Below are 25,901 nucleotides of genomic sequence, written 5' to 3' on the forward strand. Positions count from 1 at the left end.
GTATTGGAACTTGAACATTTCACTTGTTATACTTCTTCTGGTCAAATCATTGCCTTTAGAAGTTCCTGTAAAAATGCACATGTGATCTGTTCCATGAACATACTGTACTTGATATTGTATCATGTCACGGATTTAGCCTTGTGATTTTCTGGTAATTGATAGTGGTCTACTGTTATGGAAAATTGAGAAATGGACCTTAAACAAATGGAGTAGGAAGTGTTTTCAAGGCAATGTCAGCAGGAGCCTTCATCATGTAGCCACTTGATTGCCTGTTCTGTGTTCTGCACACCTCCCACCTCCATCCCTAAACTTTAGCCACATTGAACTTCCCATTCTTAGCATTCTGGTCCTTAGAGTCAAATTCAGTGCCACTTTCTCTAGGAAGGCTGACTTCCGTAGACTAGGTGTGTGTCCTACCACATACTTCTGATGTGCCCTGTATTTCCTTTAAAGTAATATTCTTATAATTGCTTTTTAAAATTGTCTTTTAAAAATTGTTATAGCTATTTGTAGGAAGCGGTTCTAGGGTCAAGCCTTGGGCTGACCTGTGGCAGGGCCACAAACAAGTCCCAGCCTGGAGGGGCAGAGCTCTCCTGGCATAATTGAGACTGACCTTGTAGCCCTCCCTAATTCCTTCCTAAGTTGCTAATGGGCTGTGGGAGGTGCAGCAAGTGTTGCCAAAACAAGAACATTTGTATACATGTTAATCTACCCCTGTTTTAAGCAGACTATAAAATAAAGCATCAGCTTGCAGACTGGGTCTTTTTGTGTCCTCATCCAGGCACGGGAGATCCACCAACCCCCAGCTGTATTCTCTTGTTTGTCTTTTCTTCAATCCTTCACCACCCCTCCTCAGGTTCACCCTTGGCCGTGCTGGCGCGGCACAGCTATTCACCCGTAAACTCAAACTGCACACTGTCAGAGAGTATATGCACCTTATTGACCTTTATGTCTGACACATACATACTCACTCAATAAAGGTTTCCTAAATTGATGACTAAAAGGGGAATGGAGGAGAGTTAGGCATGTTTATCAGTGGGCGTGAGAGAAAGACTGCCGGGAGATGCCTTGATTAGCAAAAATAGTAGCTAGCAAGAGGGAAGCTGCATTGTTGAAAGGGGCAGGGACATGTGTGCCTGTGTCAGACACATTTACTTTTACCTGAATCTGAACCTTTATAGACTGAAGGCCAGGCCTTCCTTCTGCTACTGGAGTTGAGCCAAGAGTCTTGAGGGATCTGAAAGGTCATTTTTCTACATGGATGAACTCTGCGCCTCTGGGCACAAAGGAAAATATAACCCTATTCTTTATGCTTTGCCCTTTAATTTCTTGCTCTTTGGGGTTGCAGTAGTGTAGCCACTGGGCTTTTACAGCATCCAAAATGGCAGGCTGGCTCCTAAAGTTCAGGAACCCCACCTACAATAAACACCACTTTTAAAAGCTAGAGTGAAAAAAGGCAGTAGGAGCAAAAAAACAGGAGTTTGTACGAAAAAGTAGTATTTGTTGCTCTTTCATTGGCCAAAGAAAAGAAAATTTGCTTTTGCAAGCCTGGATGGTGACAGTTTATGAAAATATTTCCAGCAGTAAATAAAAATGATCAGGTAGTTTTAGTGTTCCTCCACTTAGAGTCAACTTATCTCCCTATACTTCTATTGTTATCATATTAATTCTATTATAAACAGAGAACTCAGAACCGAATATAAGTCGGAAGACCGGATACTTCTTCGGTTATTATTTTCTATATCTCATTTATTTGTTCAATGTCTTCCTGACAGACCTGCTGTTTGATGTCATGTTGAAACAAACACTCAGTGATTTTATGTGAAATTACTGCATGACTGACAAAATTAAGCAAGTTAGACTGCTGGTTTCAGCGGAGTGGGTTGGGGTGGTGCTGTGTTTATGTGCAGATCAATTCTGGAGCTGCACAAGGGTTGAATTGAACCCTTTCACTCTACAGATGGGGAGCTGAGATGTTAAGAGACTTTCCTGAGGTCATGCAGCATTTTTAGCTCCAGGGCCAGACTGTTAGTAATAGTTGCACTTTTGTATACACTTGCTATAGGTAATACTTTTACCTGTTTTACAGATGAGGAAACTGAGGCACAGAAAAGTAAGTTGCCCAGCTTCACACAGCTAGCACATGTCAGAGCCAGGATGTGAACCAAGGTCTGGGTCTTGAGTCGGTGCTTTTAACCAGTGAGTTGTTTTGCTTCTCCCCCAGTTCAGTGTTCTCTGCCCATTACAGTACTGTCACCTGCAATAGCTGCCTCCCCAGTATGTGGCTTCTGCAGGTGTTTTCTATACATGCACATGATGCTAGCTCCCCCCCCCCCCCACCCCAGTATATCATGCTCTGGGATGGCTCAGATTGAATGAATCTAGTCTGTAAGGAACCATGAAACAGGAAACATATCTGCAGGCCTGTAATCAGTGGGAGTCGTTACCTTCAAAGACAACTACAACTTCTGCAAGGGTATAGTTTGGGTTATGCTGTAGTCTTTTATTTCCTTTCTCAACTATGGTTGAGAACTGATTTCTTTTTGAAGCTGGCTCAAAAGCCACCAAAAGAAATTAGTTGATGCTATAATGGCCAAAGGTACTTTGATGCTTATTAAATATCTATTTCTCTGGTATTAATCACAGAAGATAACTTTTATTATTATTTTTAAATGAGTTGTAGTATGCGTTGTCTGTGTCTTCCTGGGAAATAGCTAAAAGAAATGCCCAGGAGCTGTAAGGCTAGATTCACCCAAAATGGATGTTTTATGTATTTAAAAAAATATATATAGTTTTACTGATTTCAGAGAGGAAGGGAGAGGGAGAGAGATAGAAACATCCATGAAGAGAGAGAATCATTGATCGGCTGCCTCCTGCACACCCCCTACGGGGATGGAGCCAGCAACCTGAGTATGTGCCCTTGACCGGAATCGAACTTGGGACTCTTTAGTCCACAGGCTGATGCTCTATCCACTGAGCCAAACTGGATGTTTTAGATACGATCCATTGGAGTTTATAATCAGGGAGACCAAGCAGAACTTGAACACATTTTTTACCTTTACCACTTGTGGAATCTAGGGTTCAGAGGGTCCAGAGGGCTCATTCATCAATAGAAAAGTACTAAGGTTTGGTGTCTCTAGAGCTTTCTTGAGGAGAAAAAATGGTTGTGCTTTTTGCCCATCAGGTTTTATGAGATGCTAGTCTTTTGAAGACTTGTTTTAAAGTTATGATAAAAATTTCTCTCAAACTTCAGAGTATCTTTTCATTCATCTCACATGCATTATTTTATTTTCAGACGGAACTGAAGAAGTATCCCGTTAGAGGCACGACAGAAGTGCTCTGGGGCTGCAAGTCAAGTCAGTCGTGTGTTTGGGGAGGCTGTGGAGAGGCGTTGGAAAGGAGCCTGGCGGAGTGAGTGGATTTCCATGTGCTGGAAAGGAGGAAGGACACGTGAGGCCGAGGGAGCAGTAGCCTGAGCAAAGGGGCTGCGTGGTGAAAGATGCAGTGGAAGTGAACTGGAGACTTGATCAGCCAGTGATAAGAACAGTGTGCTAGGAACAGTGAGGTGAACCCCCTGCTAGGAGGTGCGCCAGTATTCTGTAGGCCTAGGTCTGTTTGAGTCTCCTAACCCATACTTTTTTTTTTTTTCTTAGCGATTTTTGCCTTGCAGTTTTATTTGAGTTCTCTATTAGTGCAATGGGTTGTTTACTATGTAAAGTCCTCTAGGATTGAAGACAGATGTGGTTCAATTCCAGCTTTGTATCTACATAGCTTTGTGTCTTTGGGAAAGTCAGTCTTTCTGAGCCTCACTTTTTTCTTCCGTTAAGTTTAGAGTGCTTTTTAGGCCTTATCCCGAGTATTAGGAGACATTTGTGAGCTTGTGTGTGTGTGTCTGTGTGTGATTTAGTATAAAGCATTACCTGTAACTGTAAGGGGAGAGAGAAGGTAGTGGTCTCCTCATCTATAATAATAAAAGCGTAATATGCAAATTGACCGAATGACCGAACAGCAGAACGACCGTCTGGACGACCATGCTATGACATGCATTGGCACCAGGCCAGCCCAGGCGGGTGCGATGCGATTTTTTTTTTCGGGGGGGGGGGTGCCATTGCCCCACAATCACCTCACAGAGGGAGGCCCAGGCCACCAGCCGGCGGGGCAATCAGTCAAGGGGGAAGGGGAAGGGTGGCAGCAGACACGGGCAGCACCAGGCCATGGCAGGTGCGGTGGGCGGTGGGGCCGGCAGCTGCCAGCAGCTTGGGGAAGCCCAGGTCTCGGGTGCCGGCAGCTGGAGGGAAGCCCAGGTGCCAGTAGCCGGAGGGAAGCCGGTGCCAGCAGCTGGGGGAAGGAAGACCTACCCTTGCACGAATTTCATGCATCGGGCCTCTAGTTTATAATAATGAGCTTTCCCAAACTTGGGCAAGTTTTAAATGGTATCAATGGGAGTTATTTCTGTAAGTATTTTGGTTGCTGTGAAGTGAGCAGCATGTGACAACGCTGTGACAAGGTGCAGAAACGTCATCTCTTGGGGACTTGGAGTTGGTGGCATTGCAGCAAATTGTAGACTTGATAATGCCACGGGGCAGGACCACAAAGCCAGGAGGACAGGACTTTTAACACCTCTGGTGGATAAAGGAGAGGGGAGAAGTCACACCTTTGCTATTATAGCTACTTGTACTTCTTTTTATTTTAAGTCGTGGAGTAAAGATCTTTTAATAGGACTGATGAGATTGACTTAAAGTATGTTTAGGTTTTATTAGCTCTAATTCCAAGGTTAGGAATTCAGATTGTGAAAGTAAGACTGTCTAGATGATTTGATTATAGTTGAAGGAGAAATTGGAAAATGAATTTTAAGAATGGCAGCAAAGTGAAATCTGTTTTCTACAGACCCCAAAGGAAGGAGTGTATCCTCCGAGTGGAAGTCCCAGATTGGTAGGTTTTTCTTTTTTAGCTTCTTGGGTGATTTTCTAGCTATTGGCTTGGTTAGTGTTTTCTTTTCATTGCCCTTTCTTCCTCTCCCCTCCCTCCTTTTCTTGCTGCTTTATAAAACCAGAGTGATATTACTTATTATACATTTCCGAAATAAAATTGAAGAATAAAGCTTAAATAACAGTTTTATAGAGCTGATTGACTGGGTTGATTCATCACTTTTGAGTGCATTTATATGCTAGGATAGGAGTTAAGTGGTGCCAGGATCTTGGAGAAGGTGGGCAATCAAATATTCTTGTTCTCTAGACTTATTAACATCTGAACTTAGTCACCTGACATGTAATTTTTTATTTTAGAAGAAAGAAGAGGTATATATGGGGATAGTGTATTTGGTGCCATGAATAAAATAGCAACCCTAACCTTCCTGTTCCTTCATCGGGCTGAGGCACTTACCACTATCACTGTCCAAATGTTAGCTCTACGAAGGCAAGGCCTTTCTCTGTTCCATGTACTGAACACCTAATATTTACCTAGGACAATATGTGACTCATAACAGATATTCAGCAAGTATTTGTGGAAGGTAAAGGTGTACTGTCTCCTCTTTTAGAAAGTAAAACTGCACAAGGACAGGACTTCATGGCCATTGCTATACTCCCAGCACCTAGAAGTATGTCCAGTGCATAGTGGGTGCTTTAAGAAGTAATTGCAGAAAGAATTTATGAAAATTTATTTGTGTATACTTAATTATATAACTAGCCTGTTTGATTAGTCATATGGATGTCTTTTAAAAAGTAGACATTTTTATTCCTCGATACCAACCTTATACCTGTAGTAGAGAGCACAGAAGAAAGGCCACACAGTGTATTGGTTATGAGCTTAAACTCTGCAAGTAAAACTGTCGGCTTGAACTCTAATCCCAGCTTTGCCATTTGCTGACAGCGTCACCATGTGAAGTTACTTAACGTCCTCAGGTGTGTTTCCTCCTTTATAAAATATCACAGAGTTGTTATAGATGCGTTTATAAAATTTGTCAAGGCAAAAATGTGTGTGGGTATTCCTGCTAACTAATTCATCATAGGCAATAAAGAGTGGAAAAGTCCCTGGTTATGCCCATAGCCCCAGATGAGGATGGCCCCTTGGATCTGTCCCCAGATGAGCTGGATACTTGTAGGTAGATGAGACCCCAGAGGTAGGATTTTATTTCCTTAGGGGATGATCTTCCTGACTTCTTCCTACTGATCTTCCTATACTTTCGTCAGGGAGTTAATTCTTTCTCTTTAAAATTGCACACAAAATTTGTTAAGTGAATCTGAGAAACCCTCCCGTATCAGATGACAGCAGCTTTCAGTACAATTGCAGTTCACACCTCAGGGCAACGCAGGACGGGGAGGATATGCTGACAGCCGCGGTAGGAAGAACTGCATGGAGCGTGCAGACTGCAGAAGGTATCTGCAAGGTGAGATTGCACAGCCCTGGAGTGAGCGTGGCTGCAGGAGAGGGTCCCTGCTGGCAGATGTGCAGTTCCGAGTGCACCACAGTGAAGCCGAGCCGTACTACCAAACAGCGAAAAAGAGGTATTTGTAAGAATTTGGAGAGAGGGCAGAAAGCACTAATGGTAAAAATTGGACAGTAACCACAGAGTACTCCTAAAACCTCTTGTTCTTCAGAAGATGGAAGAGTTAGAAAAGGAAGAGACAACAGAGGAGAGCGGAACCAGTCTAATATCGTCTGGCTAGATAATAGCATTTGATACCTCTATGTGCAAGGGCTGGGATTTGATCAAGTGAAATTCTGATAATAAGTATACTGTTGGGTGATCATATAATTTGTAGAGTATCTATTGCTCTTTAGGTTGGTCCATGTTTGTACATTCTCTCACAAGCCAATCCTTAATGAACTTCTGTACCCGCCTTCTTCCTACTTTTGCTGCCCAGTTTCTGGCGGCCAGTGAATATATGGTATACCAATACTAATCCAACCCAGCAAACATGTGGACCACAGAGAAATTTCTCCATGAAATTATTCATTGCATTCTAAAATGTGTGGAACATCCATTAATACGAATAATTAGAAGATGGTTTAAGATCCAGTTGAAAGTAGTTCAGTACTTCATATTTTTAAAATTGAAATTGACCATTCTTTTCCCTCAGGGTGCGATGGGGCAGAATGTGGCACTTTAAAGCCATTATTTTTCAATTAGAACTTTTCCTTAATATGTAACCAATCAGTGATAGAAAACTAATTATTTTTAAGTTTCAGATAATTGCATATGAGAAAAGAGAAACCAGAAAATATTTTGATAATTATAACTTAACTAATAATGAAGCATATATTGGGTTTTCAGAGGGCTGTTTGGGAATTTATTGCTTTTGAATTGACTCTTCTTTAATGATTTTATCACTGAATGGGCTGCTATGGAGGGACGCACTAGGGAATAATGAATTAAGCATTACACATAAACAGCCATTGTCATTAGTTTTCTTGTTGTATAGGAAGTATATATGAGTATTATTTGTGCTGTTTGTCTCTCTCTTTTTAATTGGTAAGGATTTTAGAGAGAAAAAAAGCAGAGGAACTAGTCCAGGCAATTCTGACTTATAACAATTTGACATTTCTTTTTTATAAATTTTCTTTGGAGAGATAACCCTGATCTCACTCTGTGGTGTAGTAAATATTCTTCCTAAGTTTAAGTTTGTGATGTATTTCTTTATTGATAATGTTAACATCTCCCTTTAAATGAATTTCTATAAATTAGTTCATTTGAATTTGGAGAAGCAGGAAGGGATATCTTGGCCTGGATAAGCAAGTGTTTTTCTGGGTAAGATACGGGAGTGCGTGGTCTAAATCCAGACCGCTCTCGCTCTGTCTCCAGCAGTGTGTGCAGTGTATCAATCACCGTCATTAAAGGACATGGTCAATTTCAGGCTGCTACTCCTTAATTTACAAGGAAATACTCTGCAGTTGCCCCTTTGCTTGGTTTCCTTTTGCTAGGGTGGAGAGTGATATGAGATTTTTAATGCCGCATCAAGGCAGTGAAGTAACGTAGCCAGAGGCTGTTTCCATGGAGGATATAAACTCAGTGTCCACTGACATTTTTAGAGCATTTCAGGAAAACAAGTTAGTCCATGCAAATGATTCATTCTCCCTTTCTTGCCCACTGAATTGGGACTCACTGATCCCAGTTTGCACAAAGAAGCTTCTGTGCAGATCGTGAACCTGCACATGATTTTGCGCCATTATTTCTCTTTATTCCCAAACTGGACATCCAGTAACGATTGCTTTGCAAAGGAGTCATCTCAAATGTTTATGATGTGGTCGCACTGAAGCTGACTTGGTAATATTGCAGATACTACATTTTCATATGAGAACTGGCCCAGAAAAGCTGCAATTTAGTGTCAAAAAACAAAACAAACCCACAAGGCAAAAACATGACAACCTGCATCAGCTGACTCATGCCAGCAGAGGAGTAGGAACCTCTGGAATGAAGAGTTCGCTCATTTATTGGAATGGAAATCTGTGCTTCTAAGGCAAAAGCAGCCTACTTCCTTCACTGGTGTGTTTGGCCAGTTTCTGTGCCACTGCCTGCACGCTGGTGCCCTCTTCTGGAATCATGAATGCAGGGCTGAGCAAAGTGAAGGTGCTTTAAAAGGTAGGCTGAGGAGACAGAACCTCTGGATGACACTTCTTAAAATTCTTCATTGGCGAAGATTGAAGTTTGGCCTCTGCTACACAGAGAGATAGCTATTAGGAATTTTGACCATTAGGTATTGTTTATGGTTTTCTTTGAAAGGCCCTGAAATCATGTATAAGAAAGATGAAGTCTCTTAAAAAGAAAATGTATTCTTTGTGCGTCAAAAATGGGTTCATTTGGGGCAATTTAAGTCAGTATTAATTTCTACTGGAAGCTAACTAACATTTGAATACAGTACAAATAGCAGTTTGCATTAAATAAAATACTGTCAGATGTCATTATCTCACGCAGTCATACAAATAACCAAGCAATTTGAATCTTAATGATGTAGGGGTAGGAGTAGGGATGAAAATGGATCTAGTGATGGGAGCTGACAGTGTACTGAGCATTTACATGGAACTTCTCACTTAATCTTCACAACAGCGTGAGGTTTGGCCTGTTATCTCCATTTCATATTGTAGATGAGAAAACTAAGGCTCACAGAGAAGAATGAACTTACCCAAAGTCTCAAATGGTGACTGATGGAACCAGTGTTTGAACCTTGGCGGTTTACTTGGATGGAACTTGCTTTTAACATTTTCTAAATTAATAATTGTTACTCGTTGGCAAATTGAACACTTGCAAGTAGAATCCCACTGATAAATGATGGGAGACCTCCTAATTCTGCTACAATGCAATCGTGTTCAGATGAATGCAGTGCCAGATATTTCTGTGTTGGCACATTTCAGGGTTCCTTGGTCATATGGCACACGACAGCCTCTCACAGGGACTCCTACCCCAATGTGGGGTGACAACTATTCCTGTACTGAGTTCCCACAGGTAGGGGATGGTTGCTGTGGCTACCAGACAGCTTGCCTGGACATCTAAACTTCTCATGTCTTCCAACCGAACTCATGGCCTTTTCTCCTTCTGTCTCCTGTTCCTCTGCATATGGACACACACACTGTTATACACCCCTCTCTTCCTCTTGCATTCATTATCTTGGTTGGGGCATCACATTCTGCCCAGCTTCTAAGTCAGAGTTAGCCTCTGCCCTCTCTGTGAACACCACTCAACACATATCCCAAATCACCCATTATGTTCTTTCATTTTACTTTCTACATATCTTTCAGAGCAGGCTTTTTCTTTATATTTGCATGAACTTACTTTCAGTTTAGTTTCTTATCTCTTGACCAGACTGTTTTGAGAACTTTCCTAGGTGATTTCTCGGCCTTCAATTTTGTCTCCCTGCTCTTTTTCCTCCATGCTATAAGCAAAAGTCATCTTCCCCAAATCCAAGTCCGATTCCTTACCTTTTCCCCAGGATAGGCCTAGAGAGGTTCCTCATGGCGTGCAGTGGTGACTCAGAGTCCTGACTTCACCTCAGAATCATCTTGGACCTTAAAAAGAAAAGTGCTGAGGCCACTTCAGGCCAGCGGAGTGGGAATTCCCTGGAGTGGGCACATGTCTTGTCTGGAAGGTTCACATATCCTCCTATCAGGCTGTCTACTTGGATATCTAATAGTCATCTAAATGGAACTTTTCTCTCAAAACTTGTGCCAACTTTGACCTTCCCCATCTAAGTTGATGGCAACTGTGCCTTTCAATTTCTTCAGACCTCCCATGACCACTTTATATATAAAAAAAGTCACTCACCCCAAAAACTGGGAGCTCTGATCTCTTCTTTCTTTGCTCTATTTTTTCCCCCCTATAGCAATTATCACCTTCTAGCACAGGAGTGGGGGACCTTTTTTTGCCAAGAGCCATTTGGATATTTATAACATCATTAATGGGCCTTATAAAATTATCAACTTAAAAATTACCCTGCTATATTTGGTCACACATTTAATTAACTCACCCCTAATGCCTTGGCAGGGCCAGACCAAATGATTCACAGGCCTTATATGGCTTGTGGGCCGGAAGTTCCCCACCCCTGTTCAAGCATATTATATGCTCATTGATTATGTCTGTGGTTTATTTTTAGCTCCCCTCAATAGAAGGATGTGTTTTTGTGTGTGTGTGTTTTGTTTTGTCCTTTTGTTTACTGAAGTATTCCAAACACCTAAAGCATTGCTTGGCACATGCTAGGGAATTTATTAATATTTGTTGAATCATACCAGACAATGACTAGCAATAGTAAAATGAATATAGTAGAGGGTTTAAAGGACTTGAGTACCGGAGTCCCACTGCCCATGTCCAGCCCTGTGCCTCAGCTTCCATCTGTGAAATGGGTCTACCACTTCATAAGGTTGAGGATCAAATGAGACAATCCCTAGGACACACTTGTCTGGTGGCTGGCACATAGTTACTTATGTTAGATGCTGTCAGGTGAATGCTAATACTGGAGATGTTGTAGTTGTTCTGAATCATTTCTCATTGATGTGTCCTTCAACATTGGATTATGTACGTCTGTGCAATGCCGGAAGAATGAACGCCATAGATAATGATAGCCAATAAGATTTCCTTTCTTGGTGACAATTTATGCTTCAAGGTTTTAAGTGTTTCTTTCATATGATGTTACTTTGACCTCTTCTTGACTTTCATTCCGACCACGAAAGCTGTGCATTTGACTTAGCTTTCTCGAATCTGTTGGTCTCAGACTCTGTGTCTGTATCTTCTGCCTGAAGAATGACAACAGGGTCATATTGCTCTCTCTGGTCTTTTTATCACACTTGCAACTGGCATCATTTCTTTCCACTCTTGGGGATTCCTCTGAATTTCCTTTGCCATGCTTATAAAGGGTGGGGCCAACATAAGTTTATAGTTGTTCATCTGGAAAATAATACAATAATTAACAAATAATAATACAAGAATAAACTGTGTTTGGTGTATTCTCAACTGTAAACCTACTTTTGTTCCACCCTGTCTATAAAATTGAACAAGGGGGGTGTTTGTTGTTGTTTTGCATGTTGTTTTGTATGTATATCCCAGGCCATATTTTATAAATGCAGGAGGAAAAACTTTGACACCTTAGCTTAGTTTATTTATTCTAGTTTTAGTACCACAATTAAATAACTTAAAGATTTTTTTCAAAATTTAAATTCAAAATAAATAGGAAATAAGATAGTATAGTTAGTGCCCTCTGCTGAATTTTCCCCAGGTTTAGTTATAATGAATTAGAAGTTTGTGCTGCATGTCATTGATAGCAGAGAATAGAGGACGTGGAGACAGATCATTGCCCAGTTCTTGCATTTTTTGACAGATATTGAATGACTTCGTTCTACTCTTGTGATGTGGATACAAAATGAAATTCAAGGTATTGGTAGATAAGAGATGGGTTTTTTTAAAGGCAGAGCTATAATAAAAGTATCTATCTTGTGCTCTGAAAATGCAGCAGGGGGAGTTGGAGTATGATTCTTAGAAAAGTAGTTATTTCACCTGGACTCGCATAGGATCAGGAAGAATTTGCAGAATTTTGGGTAGCCCAGAATTTGGGAGTGGAGGCAACAAGAGTGGCAAAGGGAACATGTGAAAGGGGTATAAAAACACAGGTAGTATTTCTGTGTGACCCAAGTGTGAGGACAGTGGAAGGTAATAAATCTGAAAGAGGAGGCATGTGATCACATCTGTGGCGACAGTATGCAGGGGGGGGGGGGCGGGGGAGCGGGGGGCGGCTGAGCGGACAGAGAAAAGAGGGTCTTCCTTTTGTATGCAGAGAAGAATTGGTGGGTCCTAGGCAAGTGAGAGAAGGTCTTGATAAAACTGTAGAACACTAGTAGGAATAAAAATTAAATCACAGAAGCAAGTCAAAACAAACCTGGAGGTGTGGCGGAAATGTCCAGAGGGCCTCGGGGGGGCAGGTGCAGCCTCCTCTGCTCACAAATTGATTGACAGGTGTTGTGACCAGAGGCGCTAGATTCCAGACCCTGTCCCCCCGAGCTCAGCCCTCAGATGCCCCACTGCCTAGACAGAGCCTGCATGCTCTGCGGGGCGCCCCAGGCCCAGGAGCTGGGGGGTCCCGGGGCTCCGGGGCAGGGGTCCTGGTGTGGCCCTCCTCCCTGGGGACCTGTCGTTCCGATCCTCGTCTTTCCCCCCGGATCTACTGTTCAGGGCGGAACAACACAGCAGACCCTGGCAGCTGCTGACCCTCTGTGACCCCACAGGAGCCGCGCTTCGCTTCAGAGTCCTGTGCACAGCACCTGCTGAATACACAGTGTTTGATGCAGAAGGATTCGCCACGTGGCCCCCTGTGCCAGCCACTGTGATGTCCAGGACGGCTATGCATTGAGCTGTCTGAGGAGGGAGCTGAGGGCTGAGTGTTGGGGCACAAGGACATCACCTCGGTTTTGAGGACCCCAGCCTACCCCCTTGAACTTCAGGGACAGCCTCACCCAATGCCCCACCTGGGCCTCCTTCCTGGACAGCACCACCCACAACCAGACGCCTACCTGAGAAATCCCACCCACAGCAGGCCACCAGCTCCTTCCTCCTGTTCTTGCTGACGGCATAGTCCCGGTGGCCTTCCTGCTGCTCCCACTCCAGGATGAACTCGGCAGCCAGCTGCCCCAAATCCTGCATGTCTCCCTGGGACAAAAGTTGGTGGTGACCTACAACCTGGGCCTCCTTACCATGGTCTTTCTCCGGACCTGAGCCCCCGGCCCAACCTCCACCCCTCCCCGGCAGGGATGTGGACATGGGACAGCCACTGTGATGCTCATGCCTTGCCTGGACTCCTACTCCCTTCTTCTTCCTGCCACCCCCTCCACCTCTGACAAAAGTACCCAGGGATTTGTATTCATTTTCCAAGTTGAATAAAATAAATTTGCAAAATTAAACTGAAAAAAGAAAACCCACAAAAAACAACAACACACAAACCTGGGAGGTAGCGTGATTGTGGAAAGCACTACCAATTCAGTCAGAGAACACCATTATTGGAATTCTTCAACTAAGCTGAGGAGAACAAACATTTCAGGAGATATAGTCCAGTTAAATCTGAATTTCTAGATAAGCAAGGAATAATATTTTAGTGTTCAGTATGCCCATGCAATATTTGAAATATACTGAAAATTATTTTTTTGTTTATCTGAAATTCAAATCTAGGTGGATGTCCTATTATTTTTATTTGAAAAAATCTGGTAATCCTAGTTTGATAAAAATAAAAAAATTAAAGGTCATGAAAGGCTTGGTGGTCAGACTCAATGATCTGATTATTTTTTTTAGTGTTACCAGGTTTGTTTGGAGGTGTGAGGTACAAGCGTTTGATAGAACACAGGGAGAATCTTTTGGGAAATGTTTTCTACATTTAAGTCACTGGTAGGGATTTCACCTTATGAGATTACTAAGAAGAAAAATGGAACTATCGAAAAGGGGAAATTCAAACCATTGAAAGCATCTAATAGTCAACAGACTAGATGGACAGTGTCTTGTGTATTCCAGGAAACAAAATGGGTGTCATCCTCTCAGAGAGGGACCATCCACTCTGCTTGATCCAATGTGAACAAGGCCGGGCTGCCATTGTTGTTTATGTTCTTCATATACAGTGGCCCCTGTGTTCTGGCTCCTGTTTTTATTGAGGCTCTGAAAGCATTACAAAAGCCCCAACAATAAACACTCTGCTGAGAATGTGAGGTCATAGTAATGTGACCTCACAGGGAGCCAGTTCTTTGGAATGCCTAGAAGACCAGCAGATGCTGGAGTTGTGGGTGAATGGATCCTGGGAAGGGGCTGAGCAGAGGAAGTATGGCCCATGCGCACCCTGGGCTCCATGATGAGCTTCTCTTGGTGTCTGTCTTATTGCTGGTGAGTTTGTCTTGCCATCTTTTCGCGAGCATTCAGATTTAAAAGGAGCAATCTCTGTTCTCATTCAAATAACCTGGTAAATTGTGAAATGGGACAGAATGAAGCCATCTAGGAATGGAGGTATTTAACCTCACTTTATTCTTAATTTTCTTTTTTTACTAAAATCCAGAGAAATCTGATGCCTACCGATTTTAATATTACCTCCTGGTGAATGTGAGGAAAATGAGAAATAGACTGGACTGGGAAAGCTGGTAGAAAGAGGAGGCAAATGTGAGGAATGAGAAACATGAACAACAGGAATAATTTTGGCTACTACATTTAAAAAATATGCTCATTAGGATAAGTATCTTGTATTTAAACAACATCTTTGCAGTACGATGTATGTATAAACTACATGCTTGCCTGGAGTGATTAAGTATATGCCATGAATTTGCCCTGAGAAGTGAACAATAGTACCAGTTGAACTGAGAAGAAAATCCTTTCTTTGACATTTTCCTCCAACATGATAGCTAATTATAGAGTAAGAGAAGGCATGGGAACACAATTCCAGGGATATTTTTATTTATTTATAAAAATTACTTGATTTGAACTAAAATCATTCTTGGAATAAATATTTTACATTTCACCACTTAATGTGAGAAAACACAAAGTTGTCTTTAAAAGAAATTTCTTCTATGAGTTTGTTTATTATAGGTTTGCCATATATAATAATTAAATATTCAATTTCCGATAAGATAAATTTCACAGAACTGGCTGGGTAATGTCAATTCTCTAAAGGAAGGTTTAGAATGAAAAAATATCTAAATGTATTTGCATGAAGGTTTTACCATGATGAAGCAATTTATTGTCATTTGTAGGTATTTCTGCTGGAAACTTGTTAAAGGAGGTTACCAGGCATCCTGGTTCTCCTGGATCAGCTCTAATTTGTGTCTGTTGTCCTGGAATTGACTACATTTTCACAATTGACTTTGACTTTAAGAAAATGAAGTAATACCATGAATAGTTGCAGTAAAATAAGTCAACATGGGTTTGATAACCCCCCACCTTGTACTTCCAGCTTCTCCAAAGTCTCTTCTGGAAGGTGTGATTGGCATGTGCATAGAACAGAATTTTCCGGTAGTTGATTGAGTCTCAGAGACAGTGTGGGATAACCTTTCTTTTCTCCCTTTCTGATAGTCCCCTTCAGGACAGCAAGTAGCTGGGAAAGTGAGCTTGGGGAGGGGCTGCTGGGGACAGTTAACTCCCTCAGGTCTGGCAGGGGTGGGGGAAGTCAGGGACTTTGCCCCTAGGAGCTACTTGGTGATTCAGCTGGTTGTGCAGTAGCCCAACTACATTTCAGTGGTAGTGAAGCTGCCAGGCTAACACTTAGTTGGTGGATTAGTGGAAAATGGGAAATTATAATTTAGATAGAAGAGGTGACAAAATAGAGATTGAGCAGTTTTTAAAATACTCATCTTTGCTAATGTGACTTTTGTATTTATTACATGATGTAAATTTACAGTGAATTTCTAATGCTTATTTTACTTGTAATAATTACAGTTACATATTGAATGATTGATTGGTCATCCCTGTTCCCTCTTCAGAGTGTCCTGTTTTAGACAATAAATGGTTATACTTACTATTTAGACCAAGTTAAAGAAGTATGGGATAGGGCAAGGACACACAAACTAGCCTGTGGACCTCATTCAGCCTTGCCTGGAATGGCTCTTAAGTTTTTAAAGGTTGTAAAAAAACAACAGAAACAAACGTGTGATAGGGGCCTTATGTGGCCTGCAAGTCCAAAATATTTACTGTCTGGTCCATTACAGAAACATTCTGGCTGTCTAGCATCTGTTGTAAATGTGTTGGAAGGCTACTTACGCACAGTAGTTCATCATGAAATAGCTTTGTTTTATTACCAAGTTGAAATGAAGATTTGGAAATTACTGTGTTCTCATTCGTTTTATTTTTTTAAGAAAATCACCCATTTATTTTCATTACTCAGAAAAAAGTGATGGATAATTTCCTTTCATTGTGTTTTTTTTTATAAAATATATATTTTAAAATTTATCTTTATTGAAAGTATTACAGATGTGCCCTTGTTTTCTATTAACCCCTTCCACTCCACTCCTGCCCCCTTCCCAGGTCTTCACCACACTATTGTCTGTGTCCACGGGTTATGCATATATGCATATCAGTTCATGGTTTCTGTGTCTGTGTGATGTAGCATTCTACAGCCAGCCACAGACTCCTTTCTAGAACAGAAGTTTCACAGTATGGTCTGTGGGGCTTACCAAGACCCTTCAGTTGGTTTGTGAGATCAAAGTTATTTTATAATAACAGCACAGCATTATTTTCCTGTTTCACTTTGTTGATATTTGCACTGATGGTACAAAAGCAGTGGGAGGGAGTGTCTTCGCATTAATCCAGGGAGTAGCACCAAACTATTCTAATTGCTGTATTGCACTTTACTACCATGCACTTGAAATAAAAACAGATCAGTTTAACCTAAAAATATCCTTGATAAAGCAGTACACATTAATTACATTTCAACCCTTGACTACATGCCTTTTTCATTTCTCATGGATGAAGTGGAAAATATACATAAAGCACTTCTGCTCCTGATGGTCGTCTCCAGGAAAAGCACTTGGACGTAATTAGAGTTGTGAACTGTAAACCACTCCCTTTTTTCATGGAGTGCCATTTTTCCTTCAAAGTCTGACGGGAAAACTACGTTACTGGCAAACATTTTCTTGGAAATTAATAGAGTGTGTCTATCACTTTAGGGACAACAACTGGCAATTTTTGTTGCCAATGATAAAATGTGAGCTTTCCATCAAAAATTAGAAGTTTAGAAAACTTATCTCTGTACCAAAAATTCGACAACTTCCCAATACTTAGACTTTTCTGAAGATATTATTAGTGGTGACATTAATGAATGTGATTTTTCTTCACATTGCATAATGAAATATTCAACAGATATTTTGCAAATGACCATTGCATGTTGCAGAATCATTTCTGGTAAAAGATCCATTCAAAATGTAAGATAGATTTTAATATTCCTACAAAACATTCATTGATACAGTTTAGATTCTGTATTGCAACTAACCTTTAAGAACTTACCACTGTCTTATTTGGGTGTCATATCAGAAAATAATATCTACAATGATCTGAAAAGGATATTAAAATTAACTAAATATCTATCTGATGCTGGATTTTCTTAATCTATTTCACCAAATCAATATGTTATTACAGCTGGAACGTTGAAGTGGCTGTGAGGATGCAGCTGTCTTCCAGTAAGCCAGCCATTAAAGAAATGTGTAAAAAATGAGAATTACGGTTGTGTGGAAAACCGTAATTCTAAACTTTGTTGTTTTGGAAAATATAGTTATCTTTAATAAGAATATATTATTTATTTTCATGAAATGGTTTATTTTTAAATGAATTAATATTTGAAAATTTTCTATTTTAATTACTAATATAGTGGATATCAATAGATATAACTCACATAATCAAAGGTCTTTGGAATCCTCCATATTTTTAAAAATGTAAAGGTCCTGAGACCAAAAGGTTTGAGAACTGCTTATCCAGGATGTAAGCAATCACTTCTTTAGTGCATTGAAATAGTAACTGACAATATTTTGTGAATAATTAACCAGTGAACTGCCATGGTATTTTGAATTTAATTTAAAAAGGTCCACCATTTGCGTCTATAGATGCTTATGGCGTACAAATGGTTACGAATAAAACAATCTCATTTAAAATTGTTTTTTTCATTTAGTTGGTTCTACAATATCATGATAATTTTTTCAGCTATTTTCCTTTTTGCCATGCAAGAAAAATCTTGACTTCTTTTTTCCCTTCCCTTTCAGTTCTCGCAGCCATGCTGGGGTGAAAACAGCACTGCTGGAGGCTCATGCTGAAATGGGGAACACTGAAATTCTGGAAAAGGAGCCCTCAGAAAGTCTCAGTAATGGCACTAGCAGCAACATAGAAGCAGCCAAGAGGTTGGCCAAACGCCTTTATCAACTAGACAGATTCAAAAGGTCGGATGTCGCGAAGCACCTAGGCAAGAAGTACGTTCTGTCCCAAGGCCGTGTGTGTGTGTGTGTGTGTGTGTGTGTGTGTGTGTGTGTGTACACACACACGTGCGCTTTTATATTAATAACCAAGTCTATTTTGCTTTCTTATAGCAATGAATTTAGCAAACTAGTTGCAGAAGAATATCTGAAGTTTTTTGATTTTACAGGAATGACGCTGGATCAGTCTCTCAGGTAAGATTACATTCCTATTCTTTTTGCCTCCAAAGAATTTCTCCTAAGAAGAGAAAGTAATGTGCTGACGCTAAAATCTGATTTTTATTTGTTTAGATTTTTTAAAAATTTGATTTCAGAGAGGAAGAGAGGTGGAGAGAGAGCTAGAAACATTTATGATGAAAGAAAATTATTCATTGGCTGCCTCCTGCGTGCCCCACACTGGGGACCGAGCCCGCAACCCAGGCATGTGCCCTGACCGGGAATTGAACCATGACCTTCCACTTCATAGGTCGATGCGCAACCACTGAGTCATGCTGGCCGGACTGATGTTCATTTTTTTTAACCCACAGTTACTTTGTGAATTTAGTTCCGATTATAAATATTATGTATCAGAAAATGAGAAAAATATATTGTTTTTATGAAATTACATGAACTCATATTCGGCATCTAGTAGGTGACACCATAAAGAATGGTGGCAGCATAAGTCATGAGGAGAAATGGAATCTTTGGGAATTTGGTTTTCATGTGATCAATTTTTTAAAATGCAGTTTACATACAGACTGTAGAATTTTAGGTATTTTTTCTAAGCATTTGTTTACAATACCAGTTAACCTTTTAAGACAATACTTTGGAATTAACTCATGAATGGAATAAAAATGAATATCAACATAATCAGCAGAAAGTATCTGTAAAAGTGTGTCAGGCAGTAACACTTTTTGCTCATGTGTTCATATGAAGATGACTTACACAATCTGACCCTCAGTTTTCACACCATATTGTACTGTAAATTTCTAACAGCAGCTGGAGGTAGAACCCAGTCAGCATCTAATCTTATGAAGTTTATAACATGTCAGAGCCTGGAGGAATTCTGAGATCATATGTGTAACCTGCTAGTTGTACAAAGCAGGAAACTGAGACCTGCGGGGTGAAGTGGGGCTGTTTGGATAATAACACACATAGAGACTTCTTCTGTGGCTCTTTGCATGAATCAAGGGTACTCATAGGTTTTGCAATGAAAACAGGTAAGGGTGGAGGTGAGATCTATATTTTTGTTTTGCTTTTGCTTTGCTTTCTTATGTGGTTTATTTTTTAAAAGTTAGAAAAAAATAAAGTTTTATCAGTATAATTTAATTAGCAGACTATAAAGAGCAACATTTCCATCATAGAAATAAGGTTTATTGTATGTTTCTTTTAATAATAATATTTTTTAGAGCATTTTAAATGATGTATTTTTTTTCCCATCTCATGGGAATGCATCTACTTTGTCAAGTGAGGGACATCTGGATTTATCTGTAACTAGTGTCCTGATGCATGGATTCATGCACATTGAAAGGAACTTAATTAGAAGAAATATTTTAATATCTCTATTTGCGTCTTGCTAATGAAAAGAAAATAGGATTCTACCGAGTCTCCTACCTACCTACTCCAGGATTTCTGTGAGGATCAAATGAGATGAGGCACAGGAAAATGCTTCACAAACATTTGATTAAAGTGTAAAATGTTTGCACTTGGCTATAAAGCAAGTCGTGTTCCTGGCTGAACTCCAAGGATGCTAGTCACTAGGGAGAGGAAGCTGGGCATTGCTACATAACGTCATTACCCTGCGCCCACCGCCACTATTTATGGGCTGGGCTGGGCTGTGGGCTGCATTTTGTGCCTTGGGGTCTTGGCAGCATTGGCTGCGATTTGGTGGGGCCAAATCGCTCCGGAGTGGTGGTGGGGCCTGTGTCCCACTTGGGGGAAGCCGAGTGTTGGTTTGTCAGCACCAGGTGCATGGTGCCGTTTCTTTTTAAATGACCAGTGCACTTCATGGCAGCTCCTGCATTGAGCGTCTGCCTCCTGTTGGTCAGTGCATGTCATATCTACAGGCTGGATGGTTGGATAGACACTTAGGCTTTTATATATATAGATAGTACTCTCAGTGACTCTGATTTGGGCTGTGTGTGTGGTTTTGGGAATATTTTCTATTGTTCAAAGAAGTTTTTTTTTTTAATATATATTTTTATTGATTTCAGAGAGGAAGGGAGAGGGAGAGAGAGATAGAAACATCAGTGATTGAGAGAGAATCATTGATTGGCTGCCTCCCACGCACCGCCCACTGGGGATCGAGCCTGCAACCTGGGCATGTGCCCTTGGCCAGAATTGAACCTGGGACCCTTCAGTCCACAGGCCAACGCTCTATCCACTGAGCCAAACCGGCTAGGGCTCAAAGAAGTTTTATACACAAATTAATTTATTCCTAACTTATGGAATAAGTAGAGTTTTACTTTTCAATTTCCTCCTCATGTAACAATTTATTTATGTGGTGATAATAGGTGAAGTAAAATTAACAGAAATCTATTATGCACACAGTATAACTGTAATTTTAACAGTGGGTCAGTGGCAATTATAGTCATGTAACAAAATGGCAAAAAAAACACCTGTGATCCATGTAGAGTTTTAAAACATAGCCTACATGGTTTTGTATTTAGTCTTAAGTATTCTTTGGTTTTTACTCAACTGATCTTTTTAAATGGCTACGTGAGTCATATGAGGAAATTACCTACCTTTGCAAGGCTTTTTTTGATGTATTGGCCTCCACGTTATTGTCCTGTCATCTTTTACATTGCCATTTCAGAGAATTGAAATGTCAGTATGAATTTATACTGAATGGCCATTTATTAAGTGATTTAAAAAAAATAACTGCAGCATATCTTAATTTGTGTAATTTCTTATGCTTATATGAATTAACTTTAACTGTCAAATATAAAGAGTGTGGTAATGTTTTCTAAAATTTTACCCCCCCCCCCAACTCTTTTTTAGGTATTTCTTTAAAGCATTTTCTCTTGTGGGAGAAACTCAAGAACGAGAGAGAGTTTTAATACACTTCTCCAATAGATATTTTTATTGTAATCCGGATACCATTGCTTCACAAGGTAATCTGATAGAAATGCTTGGATTTATTTTTTTATAATAAGGATTATTTTCCTCATTATAAAAGTTACATTTGATTGTGGAAAATTATACAGAAGAAATGAAAATCATCTAAGTATTTCTTTCTAAGTATAACTATTATAAACAGTCAGATTTACTTCTTTCTAGTCTATTTGTACAATATTTATTTAATGTCAAATCAGAATCACTAGGGAGTTGTTTCCTACTGGTATTCTCTTCCATTGTGAGCATTTTCTCATGTCATCACATATTCTTTAAAAAGCATGATATTTATTGATGCATGACATTCTTTACTCTGTTATTTTTCTCTATTTTCCAGTTCCAGAGTGTGACAATATTTTTAAAATTGCTTATGCTTTGACACTGAGATTTTATGTGCAAAATGGATTGTAATAAATGAAATTCCTCTTTTCATATTTCCTCTTCCTCAGCTTCTGATCTCTAATTCCTTGATGAGGTGCATGTGTACTTAGTTTTGGAAATATTTACAGATCTCACTGGAGTTTATAGTGTGTCTCTGGTGCTTTTGTTTGATAGTAATCAAAACAACACTGACCACTGACTTTAGCTTATGTTTATTGTGTTATTTTTAAAAAGCAACTTTAGCTGTTGATGTACCTTATGAAGAGTGGTCTTTCTCCATTTCAATTCCTACAATTTAGCAAAGTTTTCAGGGCTTGAACTCAAGTGCATTTATTTGCCATTGGAGAATCCGCCATAGGGTTACATATTCTGGAATAAATGACTGAGAGTAGATGCAGTAGAAATGGTAATTATCTCCCAGCTTCAGTATTACCAATTAACTAAAGATAAGTGTATTTGATATTGAATAAAGTAATTGTTTGCCCCACCCCCAATCCTTCAGAATATAATAAACAACTATCTGATTATTAAAGTCACATTCCTGATTTTGTCTGATTCATAGTATCTTGGACCATTCAACCTAAATGTTTTGTTTAAAGAATGGCAAGAAAGAAAATAACTATTTCTGTCTATCTATTGTTAGCCAGAGAACTAATACCCAAATAGTAAAGATGCTGTGGAAGATGCAAATCCTGGCTTTTGTTAACCTGGCAGGTGTGGCTCAGTTGGTTTGAGTGTTGTCCTGTGTACCAAAAGGTCACCAGTTTGATTCCTGTTCAGGGCACATGTCCACGTTGCATGTTTTCTCTCTCTTCCTCTCCCTTCCTCTTTCTCTCAAATCAATAAAAACATATTTTGAAAAAAATCAAGTCACATCCCTATCTCTGAAATGGAAACATCTTTCTTCATTCCGTTCTTTGACTATATTTAGGTAATTTATTCACTGTCTCTATCACTGTCAGCATTGAGTAGAGAATGCCAGATACAGAAGAGGAAAGGGTTGTTTTTATTAGAACCTTCTACAAATCCTAAGATGTTAACATGACATTCTGGAATGTAATAGGAAGATGGATTTGTGCATTCACTTGCCTGTTGATAGGATATTTATCAACTGAGGTTTAACAGATACTTTCAGGAATTTGTTTTAAATGTATTTAGAATTTGTGATAATAAACTGAGACTGGGATAACTATACTTTTAGGTACTTAGTAGCATCGACCTAGAAACTTTAATAACACAAATATCCTACTAGACTTAAAGGCATTCTTTGGAAAAATACGCTGTCTTACTATACTTGGGTTGAGAATTGCAAAGAGAGAAGAAGAAGACTTGGAAATGAGAAGCTTAACTCAGTGCTTTTTCCTTTTTTAATATAAAGTAAGAAAAGTAATGCTTCTATATAAGTGTGAAATTCTTCCGGCTTGGGCAACTTTTCCCCCTGAATATTTAAATTTAAAATTTTCACAGATTATTTTAGTATTTTGCTTTTGTCGGATTCATAGTATCTTGGACCATTCAAACTACATGTTTTCTTTAAAGAATGGCAAGAAAGAAGATAGCTATTTCTAATTATATATTGTTAGCCAGAGGAGTAATACCCAAACAGTAAACTGAGGAAGATTCAAATCGTGGCTTTCTTTAACTTTTGTTTCTTTCCTAATTCACTTTCCTCCCAGAAAGTTTTTTTAAAAAAAGAACAGTACTAAACTATTTATATTCATTTTCATATCTGTTATTAAAATTGAGAAGATATAAATAAAAAAATTACCATCTCATTTTCTAGAGATGATAATCTCTTTTAAATATCACCTTATATATTATTTTAGATGTATTTATATTTAAATGGAATTATACTATATATAATGTGTTTTTCATATATTAATTTATTGTGAAATATCTTTCCACTTCAACATGTATACTTGGACAACATTTTAAATTACTTAAACATAACAATTAGGTTTTTGGAGGGTCATATTTACTTGCTCCCTATTATAATCAGTGTTTCTTTGAATATCCTTGTATGTTGTATAAATTTTTATTTCCTTAGTGTAAAGCCTAGAAGTAAGTTTGCTGTGTCAAAGGACATTGTTTCAAAGCTTAAAGATATGTACTATCAAATTGTCCTCCTGAGAGGACAAAGGGATAATTCACTTTATCCAGTAGAGTCCAACGTTGTGCACTGAGGTCTTTTTAATGATTTATTCTTATCTGATTTCTGTCTCCCAAACAAATGTGATTACTTTTGCCTAGTTACAGTATGGTGCTTTCATATATATTGTGTTCTTAATATATGCTATGTTAATGACAATAGGAGTCTAGGAAATAGTGAATTAACGCTTTCTGTCCTTTTCTCTTTCCTTAGACGGCGTCCATTGTCTCACCTGTGCAATGATGCTTCTTAACACAGATCTCCATGGCCATGTAAGTGTATGGTTGTGAACTGTCTTACAGAAATCCAAAATGCCCCAGGCTTATCTTTGGTTTTATGTTCATACATGCTTATTCTCTGCCTTCCTTTCTCCCATTCTCATTATGGCAGGTAAGTAAACATAAATCTTTGGAAAAAGGAATAACTATTTCACATGCTAGCATAGAAAAGTAAAGAGATAAAGTGATAGAATCATAATTTTAACACTATCCTCACAATCTCAGAGTACTTCACTAGGAATTCCTTTTGTAGTTTCCAAGAGGTGAATTTAGAATAGCTTAGTGACTTGTGGATATATGTAGCTGGTGTCAGAGTTGACTAAAAGTGCAGATAACTTTCAGGGGACATTCTTGGGTAATAGAGCGTAATATGAAAGTGCTGGGATTCCAACAATTCGAACCTTGAACTAAGTATCCGAATCTAATATTCATCCAACTAGTTATAAGGAATGATCAATCAGTGGACTGTGCTGACCTTGTTTTTCTGTTGCCAGAGAAGCAAGTGTTCTGTGCTTTCTCCTCTGCCCACCGTATAACAATTGCAACCCTTTCCCTTCCCTTTTCTCCCACTCAATTTCTCAATCTTTCTTTCAGCCAAAGGAGACAGTTTTGAGAAGGTTGTCCCCATATAACACTGATCCCAGAATGGGGAAGCTTTTTCATCTCGGGTATTTTGAGATCTCATCTATATATCAGTATTGTGTATTTAGTGTCTGTTGATGGAGAAAAACTATAATGGAGAAAAAAAAGAATTCAATAACCTTTTACTTAAAGGTTGAGGATCTAATAGAACTTCCATGGAAGTTGCTAGATTTGGGGAGGATTTATTTCTATTAAAAGCGGATTACTTTGATAATACTTTCAAATAAACATGTATCTTATGAATTGCAATAATTTGAAGTAGAAGTAAATAAAGGTGTGAGGTTTATTATTTACTCAGATAACTTAGATGCTTGATGTCCAAACAAGCCATGGCACCCCAGGTTCAGAACCACAGATCTCCATTTGCTCTGGTTTTGTCTTCAGACCACTTGTGAGTAATTGAAAGGAGATTAAGTGAAGCATCACACTTCTTTTTGGCAACTACGACATAAGAGACAGTTTACTTAAATGGACATTTTAATATTATCTCGAGTTATGCCAATCATGCATAATTAACAATTGGCTGAAGTGGCAGAATTACATATAAGAGGGAGAAAATTATAAATACAAGTAAACCTCACTATAGAATCTTCAAAATCATGTTTTTGGTGATTATTCTTAGTTTTTTTTTCATAAATGTGTTCTATATGCTTAAGATTGTCTATTATCTAGGTTTTGTTTATTAGAGTCTTTAATCCTTATTTACAATACCTATTGTTACAAGTCTGTTGAATGTATAGTAGTAATCATAAGAACTAACTATATGATAATGTGTTTCTCTTCTCTTCCTCCTCTGGATTCCTTTAAAAAATAAATTTGCCTTCTAGGTGGTAAGTTTTTACCCATAATTCTGGATGTAGCTTCTCTTGCATCATGGTTGCCTGATTGATTGTTATAGTGTCAGTCTGACTTATTAGCATGACCCTATAAAAGTGAATCATTTAAAATATAAAGTGAATTAT

At 39.2% G+C, this 25,901-nt stretch overlaps 1 protein-coding gene and 1 pseudogene across 11 annotated transcripts in view; both read left to right on the forward strand.

Moving 5' to 3' along the window:
- The window catches only part of PSD3 (pleckstrin and Sec7 domain containing 3), a 517,431-nt gene that overhangs the window by 290,575 nt on the left and 200,955 nt on the right, over nt 1-25,901 (forward strand). For all 10 annotated transcript variants that reach the window (XM_079778607.1, XM_079778608.1, XM_079778598.1 and 7 more), the window contains 4 exons: nt 18,190-18,393; nt 18,511-18,591; nt 21,376-21,488; nt 24,233-24,291. In XM_079778607.1, coding sequence (XP_079634733.1) covers nt 18,190-18,393; nt 18,511-18,591; nt 21,376-21,488; nt 24,233-24,291 — 457 coding nt within the window. The remainder of the gene's footprint in view (nt 1-18,189; nt 18,394-18,510; nt 18,592-21,375; nt 21,489-24,232; nt 24,292-25,901) is intronic.
- Nucleotides 4,242-15,509, forward strand: LOC307103991 (motile sperm domain-containing protein 3-like; annotated as a pseudogene). Its single transcript has one exon. The product of its transcript is annotated as a motile sperm domain-containing protein 3-like (transcript).

The sequence above is a fragment of the Cnephaeus nilssonii genome (genome assembly GCF_951640355.1).
Source record: "Cnephaeus nilssonii genome assembly, chromosome: 8".
NCBI lineage: Eukaryota > Metazoa > Chordata > Mammalia > Chiroptera > Vespertilionidae > Cnephaeus > Cnephaeus nilssonii.